The sequence below is a fragment of the Lolium rigidum genome, chromosome 3 (genome assembly GCF_022539505.1).
Source record: "Lolium rigidum isolate FL_2022 chromosome 3, APGP_CSIRO_Lrig_0.1, whole genome shotgun sequence".
Taxonomy (NCBI): Eukaryota; Viridiplantae; Streptophyta; class Magnoliopsida; order Poales; family Poaceae; genus Lolium; species Lolium rigidum.
The window spans coordinates 265,436,797-265,448,347 of record NC_061510.1 but is presented as its reverse complement, the minus strand read 5'-3'; the positions used below and the strand labels follow the sequence as shown (position 1 = coordinate 265,448,347).

At 42.2% G+C, this 11,551-nt stretch overlaps 2 protein-coding genes across 2 annotated transcripts; both read left to right on the top strand.

Moving 5' to 3' along the window:
- The first annotated feature begins 511 nt into the window (after positions 1-511).
- On the top strand, positions 512-1,030 carry LOC124699786. Its single transcript, XM_047232029.1, has one exon. The coding sequence runs from the start codon at positions 512-514 to the stop codon at positions 1,028-1,030; it is 519 nt and encodes a 172-aa protein (XP_047087985.1).
- Positions 1,031-2,173: 1,143 nt separating this feature from the next.
- On the top strand, positions 2,174-7,677 carry LOC124699432. The gene is made up of 2 exons (XM_047231734.1): positions 2,174-2,715; positions 7,391-7,677. The coding sequence occupies exons 1-2, from the start codon at positions 2,206-2,208 to the stop codon at positions 7,394-7,396; spliced, it is 516 nt and encodes a 171-aa protein (XP_047087690.1). The 5' UTR covers positions 2,174-2,205; the 3' UTR covers positions 7,397-7,677.
- Positions 7,678-11,551: the final 3,874 nt, after the last annotated feature.

Genomic DNA, 11,551 nt, shown 5'->3' with positions numbered 1-11,551 from the left:
AAGAACATGAGCAAATTGATATATGTTTATAATGTGATATTAAAGAAAAAAATGGAGATATATGTGGATGGCTCACCACAACAACTAGGTATTATTAGATGCTAGTTTAAAAAAAAGGTATTATTAGATGCTCACATAACTAAATTAAATAATGTTGTCCAGTCCATCATTGTCAGACAGAGGAGAGAAAAAAATGAGGAAATATTGTCCGGTCCACCATAAGTTCGGTAGTTTTGGGACACGGTGGCGATGAAATGTTGTGGTACCTGTATATTTTGATTTTGAGAGCCTCAAAGTAAAGAAATATTGTGAGAAATTAGGTGTACCTATTTGCCCACCGGATCAATCACACTCCAGATCCCAAGGCCAAAAAAGAAAAGAAAAAAATCGGTGTCCAAGCGCTAACGCAACTAGTATAAAATCAACCAGAATACCCAAGCGAATACCAAGCAAATACCCAAGCAAATTACCGAGCGAAGAAAGCGCAAAGAGAACTCCTAAACCCCAGGCCATGTCTCCCCTAACCCTCCTCCTCGTCGCCATAGCTGCCATCGCTGCGCCCCTCGCCTATGGGGCCTGCAACGGCGAAGCCTCACTGAAAGGCGTGGCGAACGACGTCCTGTGGGAGTACGGCCTCCCGAAGGGCCTCGTCCCGGACTCCGTCACCTCCTACACTTTCATCAACGCCACCGGCGACTTCAAGATCGAGCTCGCCAGCAGCTGCTACGTCTGGTTCGGCGACCACTACACCTACTTCGACAAGAACCTCAGCGGCACCATGTCCTACGGCGCCATCTCCAACCTCTCCGGCATCCAGGCCAAGAAGCTCTTCTTCTGGGTCTCCATCTCCAGCATGATCGCGCGCCCGGAGAGGGGCATGATCGAGTTCCATGCCGGGTTCATCTCGGAGGACGTGCCCATCTCGCTGTTCGAGAAGGTGCCTGTCTGCGGCAACGGCGTCGGTGAGCAGCTCCGTGGCGCGGCCGGGGTTATCCGTGAGATGAACGTGCTCCCTGTCGCCGAGGTGTGACTTCAGATATCAAGTTGCTTTCCCATGTCTGGTGCTGGGTATTACGTATGGCTGGCCAATATATTTGCACCTTAATTAATTTCTCGTTGGAAGATTTCTTATTGTAAGAGAGAGAGACATGTTAAAGTAAGATTGTATTGTAAGAAAAGACAGGGTAATGTACGATTGTAATGTGTGAAATTACATGTTTATGTTGAAGATATAAACATTTATTTACAAAGAACACGATTGAGTAAAATGACAAACAGTAAGACACTCTATCCAGTTGCGATGTTAGTTTCTCTTGAGCGCAAGAGATGGGCACTGTTGTGATCATCAAATACACGTATCGGCTCCTCTCCTGCCTTGCAGCAATGTAGTGATATACACGTATCGGCTCCTCTCCTGCCTTGGAGCAATGTAGCAATGTAGTGATATAACATGCTCCCTTCGAAACCAAATAGTCAGAAAAAAAAAACACGGGTGCGCACGACCGAATCTCACCCGTACTTATATTGTATAACCCCCTACTATGACATAACATGCTCATGTGTATTTGTATATGTACAAATTGAACATGTATATAAAGAAGTATGATCCGTTTGAGCTATAACCCGTAGGTAGTCGAGTTTCTTCCTAACTTCTCATATAAGGTGCCCACTTGGGCAGCTTTTATAAGGAGCTCTTGCTCTCTCCAGGTTTACATGTGGGACTGAACTTACCACGTGCTAAAATCTACACATATCTTCCCATTTGGTCCAACATGAAGACCGACTCTTAATCTCGCCACTTAAGACAATTGCTTAAGGAAAGGACAGATAATGCACCTAACTTTTTGTTAAGTAACCTTTTTTTGTTAAGAGTAGAAAATATTTAAAGTTGGCCTAAAAAAAATCCTATACACTATTATACAAATTATTGATGTATAATTGTTTCCCAATGATTGAACAGTCTACACTTACCTTTATCAATGTGAAAAGAAAAGAAGATAAGAAGAGAGAGAGAGGGAGTCATCCTGAAAAATGTTGGTGAAGAGAAGCATGATCATGAAAATACGAGGGAGTAGTTGTACCAGCGGGAAGCTGTCCTTGTCAGACCATTTTCTTAGACCGAAAATTGGTAGCTGACCCTAGGTTTAACTATCGTGCCAGCCCCCCGCAAATTCAGACAGAAAATCCCAAACCCCATCACCACCTATGTCTCCCTTGTCCCTCCTCCTTCTCGTCGCCGCCGCCGTGGCCGCCGCGCCGCTCGCCTCCGCGGCCAGTGGCGCCACGCCAAACGGCGCAGCCAACGACCTCCTCCCGAAGTACGGCCTGCCGAGGGGCCTCATCCCGGACTCCGTCTCCTCCTACAGCTTCGACGAGACCACCGGCGACTTCGAGATCCACCTCGCCGGCACCTGCTACGTCTATTTCGGCGACCACCTCGTGTACTACGAGAAGAACATCCGCGGCTGCCTCTCCCCGGGGAAGATCACCGGCCTCGCCGGCATCCAGGCCAAGAAGCTCTTCCTCTGGGTCTCCGTCACGGGCATGGTCGCGCACCCCAACGATGGTACTCTGGAGTTCCAGGCAGGGTTCATCTCGGAACAGCTTAAAGCGTCGCTGTTCGACAAGGTGCCCTCCTGCGGCGCCAGTGCCGGCGCGCAGCTCCGCGGCGTGGCTGGGGTCATCCGGGAGCTCGGCCTGCTCCCCATTGCCGAGGTATGGGCTTACCGTTGACTCTCTCTTGCCCTGCTTGAATTAGGCTCCTCGAGTGGTTTCAGTAAGAATTAATCGATTCAGGATGCTTGTGGCGTGGCTATGCATATTTCCAACTTCGAGAACCAATTTAGTTTGACATAGATTGAGGCTAGAATTTAGAAGTTTCATTTTAGCATTTCTTAGAGTTGTTCTTAATCGTTTAGGGCAGTTGTAGCTGGCGTGAGCCTGACAACTGTAGTCAAATAGTCGCACATGGAGGCGTGGGACTTGTTTTTTTGTTTTGTTTCGGTTGCTTGAAGCTGTAGTCTATCTCCATCACCTCTAATCAATGAATCACCAAGTGATTAAGAAATATCAGAGATTAGTAGTGTGTAGGAAAGGTTGATGTTACCTCATACTTCACCTACTGGCATCGCACACCCAACAACCCATCAAACAACATGTAAACCTAGCTCACATCACTTCATGTATCCCAAACCTCAACTCATGCTGTGACTAAAAGTTGTTGTGCTGAGTATTGGAGACAAGATGGCCAAAATTAAAGGAGAGTGCATGCATATTATTTTTAGTGCCAAGGATTATACTTGTAACAAGTTCGATAGGAGTCATGTGTTAAGACCTACTAGGATGTAAAACCAATGATTGAACGAACCAAAATAGTGCTAGATGCCTCCAAAACCACAAGTCTTCTTACAGAACGCCTGTACTTACCACACCCCTCAACAGTTTGTCAGTTTCAGAAACTACACCCCACGCCCTAATTATATTTAGAGGCCGAGCGCAACAGAGTAGGTGTGGAGTGACCGAGAATGACCGATAATCAAGGACATGGAGATGCATATATTGAAAAAAAAACCAGCAGGCCTAATTATTTGTTGAACTAGTACATTATTGAACTAGTACATAAGTTGTCTGCTGGAAACTGTGCGGGCTATGGATTACTATTATTACTAATTAAAAGCAACATCGTCGCCCTGTTTGTCTGCACATGCTTCTCTACAGCATGCCTAGGGCTCAAATCGCTGCCGGTGGAAACTGTGCCTGTGTTGCCCACCGTTCTTGGCGACTACGGAGAATTTATTTTTGAGATTGTTCCTTTGCTCGCAAGCAGTTTAGGCATCGAGGTTGCCATGGATACCAAAACCATTTGTGAGAAAAGGAGCCATCTCAAAAAAAAGTTCTCTGTAATGGCCAAGCATGGTGGGCTGCACAACTGTAAGTTCCACAGATGACGCAATCGCTGTTGGTTGTAGTTCAGCTCCATTACGTTTTCTTTCAACAAATGTACGTTCATTAGGCGTGCTGGTTTCTTTACAATATATGCATCTCCATGTCTTAGATTATCAATCGTTGCTGTGGCCATTCTCGGCTTCTCCTCGTGATAGTCTATTTCACTCGGCCCCTGAATCTAATGAGGGTGCGGGGTGATGTTTCTGAAACTGAAGAACAAGGGCAGTGTTTTTTATAGCGTAAACTGATGAACTATGAGTTGGGTGGTAAATACGCATGTGTAAAAAGACTTGTTGTCAGGTAGCACTATTTTGGTCCGTTCATTCATTCCCTGGTTTCACGGGTGGCACTATTTTGGCTTCCTTTTTAGTTTTTAGTGTTCCGCTGTTTGAATTAGGCACCGTGAGTACTTCTGCTAAGAATTGCATAGGCGTTCGAGATAGTCCATTGCGTACGCTTGTGGTGTGTTGCTTTATATGCGCGTTGCAAAATTCAGTGTCAATTTACTTTGTCATAGATTAATCTCCAAAATTTGGAAGTTTAATTTTTAGCATTACTTAGTGTTGTTCTGAATCTTGTAGTGCAGATGTAATTGTGGTGAGTGTGACAACTGTAGTAGTGATGACGCATGCAGGTGTGAGACACCTATCATCATTCAAACTTAGCTCACATCACTTCTTGTCACGACGAAACAACTCCGACTTGAGTCCCCAACCCCAAGTCATGCCTTGACTAAAAATGATGCGCTGAGTATTCGAAACAAAATAGTCAAAATGGAAGGAGAAAGCATAGCTTCTTTAGTGTTGAGCATTATAGTTGCCCTTAGCAGCAGGGCAACAACAACTTTGATAGGACTCATGTCTTTAGAACTTTGATAGCCCTTGCTTTACTTCCTCCCATTTAAAAATAGAAAATTAAGTATGTACCACTCGAAGTACCCTGGTTTTGGCATGTACCACTAAAAGATATCAGCCTGCTTTAATAGTACCAACAGTTTGCAATCATATTCAATATGCAATTCTCTAATTTTCCACTAATGGATTATTTGATTTCCCAGTCGAGATCAGAAGAAAAATGACCAGCTATATTTTGCCTCCCTCTCTCTTTCCCATTCTTTTCTTCCTCCTGATCCCATTCTGTCCTCTCTACCATATCTACTCTCGGCTGGAGACCCCTAGTAGGCAGCAACTGTCGTCGTGGTGAACAGACAGATGCCATAGGATGGCTTAAGTTGGGGCCGAATGGACGCAAGAGGATTCGGGGGAGGGTTTGTGATTAGATGGGATGAACTTCCGGATGGTTTCCTCAAGAACTTAGCCAAGGCTAGAGGTTGAAGAAGAAAGACATAAGGAAGAACTCGCTCTAGATCCTCATCTTTATTGATCTCAACAAGCTACAAGTTTCTCAGTACAAGCTCTTCTAAACCTAGCTCTCTTCGTGCGTACGCACGTAAGAGGGGCTGCCCCTCTCCTTATATAGGGGAGAGGTGGCTTACGAGGGCAAGAAACCCTAATGGCATCTTTGACTAGACAAACTACTTTACAAAGCTACTTTAATCATAGAAGACACCGGAGTCCTCTTTAATCAGAGATGCTGATGTCCTCCGGCTTCTTTGACCGTCATCCTTCTCTTTATCGTCAGCCCTTCGTCTAAAGTTACTTTGCTTAGCTCATCTTTGTCTTCTAGCTCTGGAGAGAATCTTTGACCATTCCTGCCGACCTGCTCTTCCCTCCGGTGGCCCGGTATCTTCTTACCCGGTTCCGGCATACCCCTCTTGGGGATACCGGCTTAGCTTCACTTAGCTAAGTTCCTATCTTAAAGTTCCGGCACGAACCTTAAACCGGTATCTTGATGGCTCAAACCATCCGGTTTGGCATGCCTTTGGCATACCGGGGGTCATCCCCCCAACAGCAACTCAACAAGATCCACCACAGGCTACATCAGAGTGGACATCTGACAGCATAAAACAGATGCCTTCTCCCTGGCAATTGGTGATTGTGTCCCACTCTTGTGTCCAATATTAGGTTTAATCCAGTACTTGATCCCTGTACAGTCTTAAGTTGGATGCCTTTAATCTTGAGTAAGTATTGACCATATGCATTGAAGCAGAAAAATGTCATATTTGTTCATCAGAAAAAATCATTCATGTTAAACAAAACCAAATCTTTCATGCCCATCTGAGTAAATCACACTTCAGTTCACTAACAGCCCCATGTGTTGCAAGTTTCAAGAGACAGGAGCTATTCGGCTAAGGTTTGTGGGAAGCAGGGTTCCTAAGAAGTTTGCACAGATTACATGTGCATCAAAGTACCACCACATGCCTGTGAATTTGGTATCTTGAACGCTGCACAGTGGTGGAAGAAACATGGGAGTAGTATAGCGGGCTGAGGGTTAAAGGTCAAGAGTAAGGTAAAAGAGAAACAGATGGGGAGAGATGCATATCTAAGCAACAAAATATAATATTGAATAGAATTTGGAACTTTGTTTGTATTTATGTGAACTAGTGGCCTTGGATGGTATGCATAAAAACATAGGACTTTGGGTGGTATATTTTTTTTTCTTCAAAGAATGGAGAGAGGGAATAAAAGATCAGATGGCAGATGAAGAGAGAGATGAAGGCTGGAGACGTTGAGAACACTGTAATCTTCATGGGAGGCTGGGAGCATCATATCAGAAGCCAGTTACATGAGCCAGATCTTTCGAACACTTCACATCCTACACAATGACCTTTACTGACCTACGTTGTATACTTGTAGTGTGATTTATATCTTAGAACATTTATTAAGTAAAGAGTATCTAGGGAAGTTTAACGATAAGAGAATTATAAATATGAATATGACATCATCTTGGGCTGTATTTCTTGCCAAGGAAAAATATCAATATAGATCACAAGTATGGAAATTGTAAGTTGGCAATTTACATGCCCAGCCGCCCAGATATCAGACAGACTTGAACTACCACTGGCGTGCTATTGGATTGCTTTGTTTTTATTTATGCTCTGTAATCTTTTTTAGTTTGGATCCCATCATAGCAAATGATTAGAGATTACCAGAAATTGTAAATGTCTTGGGTGGTCTGTGAAAGCATGAAAAGTAAAAGATTTAACATAAGGAACCATGACACACCAATTTACTAATTCTCGTCGGTTCTATGTAAGCTAAATCATATGTGTTGGTGAATATATTTACCTTTTTCGTAGAAGTCAGATGTAATTTGTAGTCATAACAGCTATTTTCAGCTATTTTCATCATCTGTTAATATATTTTTTCGTTGATCCCTTTACCCTTTCTGGCCTTGTTTCTATGCACCTATCTTCACCTAGTCAATCAAGAATCCAAAGCTGATCACAATGCTTTTACCTCATGCTATTATTTCTATCCAATGCGCAGTCAGTGCAATAATCCTACTTGGTCATCTGACAATCTTCCCTTTGATACCGTTTCAGGCTTGAGCTTTGAGCTAGACGCCTTACTTGCAGCAAAACTTGAGCACCTCCTTGGATCCGATGTTGTTACTAGATGAGTGAATGAAAAGATGTCTGGAGCCTTTTTTGAGCTCAGAAAGAGGCTCTGCAATGCTGTGTGCTGCTGAGCTCTGTATATGTATGTCGCTTCTCTCCTTAGTGAACATGGATTTCTGTGTTTAGAATTGTACATCCAATTGCTGTTTGCTGAAACCTGTGTAAAATGTACATCACGAATTGTTTCATAGTACGCATTGTATTTCTCCGTTTCTGTGGGCCAGCACCAAAATATCATGGGTCTGCCAAAAATTTGGCAGGGCAAATTTGGTCCAACAAAACGTACACGTGCTCTCATGGGGATCTAAAACGGCTATTCCATAGCTTTCTTAATTTTTTTTTGCCTCAAGTGCACGCCACATTGCCTCTCCCTCAGGTTTTCCCAAATATAATTGCAAATAAAAAATTCAAAAAAGGGTTTTCCCAAATACAACCATTGTACTATCTCGTGACAACTTTTGAGTCCTTTCATTTCTTCTACCCTCTGCCCATTCAAATCCAAATTTTGCTATGAAAAATATTTGATAGTTATATGTGGCGTTCTTATTACAGAAGTGTAGAGATGGTAAACAATTATGATAACTAGATGACATCCCGCGCGTTGTTGCGGAAACTTTTAGTCCCAAACACATGCTATCAGATAATTTTTTTATATTATATTATTTCATAAGAATAGTACATATGACAGTATGATGAAAAAATGTAGTAGGCACAAAGATAGCAGAGTGAGAAAGGTTATGTGCAAATAGTTTGTCACAAAATTAATAGCAAGGTGTCAATGATCTTACAAAATTATTTGTTTCAAGTGTGAATTATCTGCTTATATTTTTTTACTAAGTGCAGTGACATGGCAAAGTAATGTGAGATGGCTTATAAATATATAAATTAACACACTAAGGAGGATTTAAAAACTGAAAATATAGAGACGTTTTTGCACAACCTCCGTATGAGGTACTTGATGTACCATGTGTGAAATCATTCTTCATATGTACATAGGTGGGGATCTTAAAAAAAACATAAATTGAACACCCACATGTCCACTGCAGCAACTATACTTGATGGTTGAGCGGTGTAACTCCTCTCAATCCCCTGCGAGCTTGCACATTCCAATATACTCAATATCAAATGAGAATAAAATTAAGCAAGATGATTGGAACAAAAAAGTACCAGTTCCTTTGTCTGAGACAGAGGCTGGAAAGAGCATGAGAATAATACGCATCAAAACTCCAGAGGAGCAACTAACCAACGACTACATAAGATATGTTGTTGACTTGTTAAGTTCGGAGCTTTCATTCTAAACCAACTGAGAAAAAAAAAGGAATATAAGATATCTGTGAAAAGAACACATTGGTTTGTTATTTTCTTAGCAGTTTTGCGGGTATTAGCAGAAATATGTTACATAGTCACATGGAGCTAACAATATCATAATACTCTCAGACCACCTCTCTAAATGATGAGCATGCCATGAATGGAAAGGAAGGCATTACGTATGCAAAATGCTCGGATATGATCATCTATCATTCTTTTCATTACCAGAAATCTGCTGGCGCCTTGAACACTTTATCGAATGTGGCAAAGTAAAGTGCATGCTGAGTAACGGTGAGATGGAAGACCAGCTTAACATCATGAATACACCTGCATGACCAGATCCATAAGTTTAGCTAAAACAACATAACCCAATTCATCTGAACTTCGATCTTCTTTTTCCTGGGGATATCTGAACTTCTAATCCGAAGGAAAATTAAGAACATGGTTTATCTATTAAGGAACCGATAAATGAAGAATAGAGAGCTTCAAACCCAAGTGATACCTACAACAGTCAAACATGATTGGTGGTCTACATCAGTCATACAAAAGAAAAGACTTGCTAGTATAAGTTCAGATTTGAGAAAGCTACCTCGATGGTGAGCTGGTTTATGAGGCGATGAGAAATTTGTAGTAAGAGCCGTGGAGGACTAATTTCTAGATGTGAAAGATGTACAGTTGTCGAATTCGAGCAGGACGATGGCATAAGAGAGAATTCCTTATTTGGCCTTGGCTGAAATTTGCCTTCCTTTTTTGGCCCTAGTAAATTTTTACTTCCTTTCATGACCCACAAAGTTTAGTTAGTTCCTTATTTGGCCCTCTAGTACAATTTAAGCACTAAGATGACCATTTTGCCCCTGCTGTAATATGCTAGCAAAATTTTGAGTTTCATAAAAATCTAAAATTTATTCAAGAATTACATGTATATGATTGGGATGTACGTGCAATGTTTCGGGCACAAACACGTTTTATTTTAGGCTGTGAAAAAAACAAAAATCTGACATTATATAGGCGTATAGTGTACGTATAGTCTGTCAGAAATTTGTCTTTTTTGTATCTTCCAAAATACAATGTATTTTAGGCTGAAATTTCTGGCGTGCCTGCGGATTGTCTATATGTTTGTCCCTATTTAATATCAAATTTTTTGGAGTTGTGGAAATACAAAAACAATTGGAGTAATTTCTGAAATAAATTTGAGATTTTCCGGAATAAATTGCAGCAGGGGCAAAATGGTGCGCTGGTGCCAACCACAGTGGGGGTTGCTTTTTTTTTAACAAACGAATTAGTATATCACATCTTTTTTAGTGCAATTTTGTCACATATTGTTGCAGGGGTAAAATGGTAATCTTAGTGCTTAAATTGTACTAGAGGGCCAAATAAGGAACCAACCAAACTTTGTGGGTCATGAAAGGAAGAAAAAATTTGTCATGGCCAAAAAAGGAAAGCAAACTTCAGACAGGGCCAAATAAGAAATTCTCTCATGGCATAACCACGAAGCTCAATTCCACCTATCTCCTTGCGGAGCACGAGAGGCAGATCACGGCTTTTATAAACAGAAACTTCTAGTATGCCTCCACTAGTAGAAAAAGGGGCAGTAGGCCCGGTTTATTTGGGCCTTCAGTCCCGGTTCCCAAACCGGGACCAATTGGGCGGGACTAAAGGGGTAGTCCCGGTTCAAAGTTGAACCGGGCCTAAAGGCCTCGACACGTGGTGCGGCCAGGGAGCTCGCGGTGGAAGGCCTTTGGTCCCGGTTCGTGGTACGAACCGGGCCTAGGTTTCTCGCCGCGGCGGAGAATTGCTATTTCTCTGCCGCGGCACGAGGTTTAGGCTGTACCGGCGTTTCTCTGCCCGCGGCAGAGTTTCAGCAATGCATATATATCATTCAAGAAACCACAAAAAATCGTCATGAATATATATAGACATCGTCAACAGTACACGACATCGTCAACGAGTACACGTAATGCATGCATATTTACAATACAACATCTCCTCGACGGATTTCATCCCCCGTCACGATCCGCCGATAGTGCTCTCCACCTGGGGTAAGGGCCTCGGTAATAAAGAATCCCGCGATTTCCTCTTGAATTGCTTTTATTTGATCCTCCGTTATGAGAGTGTTCCGCGAGCGTGTCATCTATATTTAAAAAGGGAGATCAATATATGAATGGAACTCAATACAATAGATGGTACTAATTAAGATTAATTGTGAAATTTTGTTATCGTACACGAGTGTGGTGTATACGGGCATCCCCACCCTTGGGACGAGGCCATGTCACGCATGAAGGTGCAGACGTAGTATCCACATAAGTTATTCCCTGGTTCCTGCCTCATACACTTTACGAAAAAATAGTTCGATCAAACTAATAATCAAGCATCATATTGAAAGTAAATATCATATATAAAGTTTCACGACATAGCTATATATATAGTACTACTTACAGGGTAATCTTCAATGTAAGCTCCGGTTTCCATTTACCCGGAACAGTATTGATGAACCGTTTCCAAGCCCTGCCCGGCAAAAAATAATGAGTAAATGAGTAATTGATTAGTTGATGATGTCTTCGAATTAGAACGGATGAAGATGCCAATACGAAATTGATTGAAACTACCTCCGGAGGATGGCAGCCATGTCCGCCCATTCCGCATATTCTTTACGTTTCGAGTCCATGACTTTTACAACTCCAAGGGGAAGATCAATGATTAGGAGAATAAAGTGGAATCCGCACAAGCATAGCTCAATGATTACGAGAATAAAGTGGAAGGTGCACAAGCATAATGTAT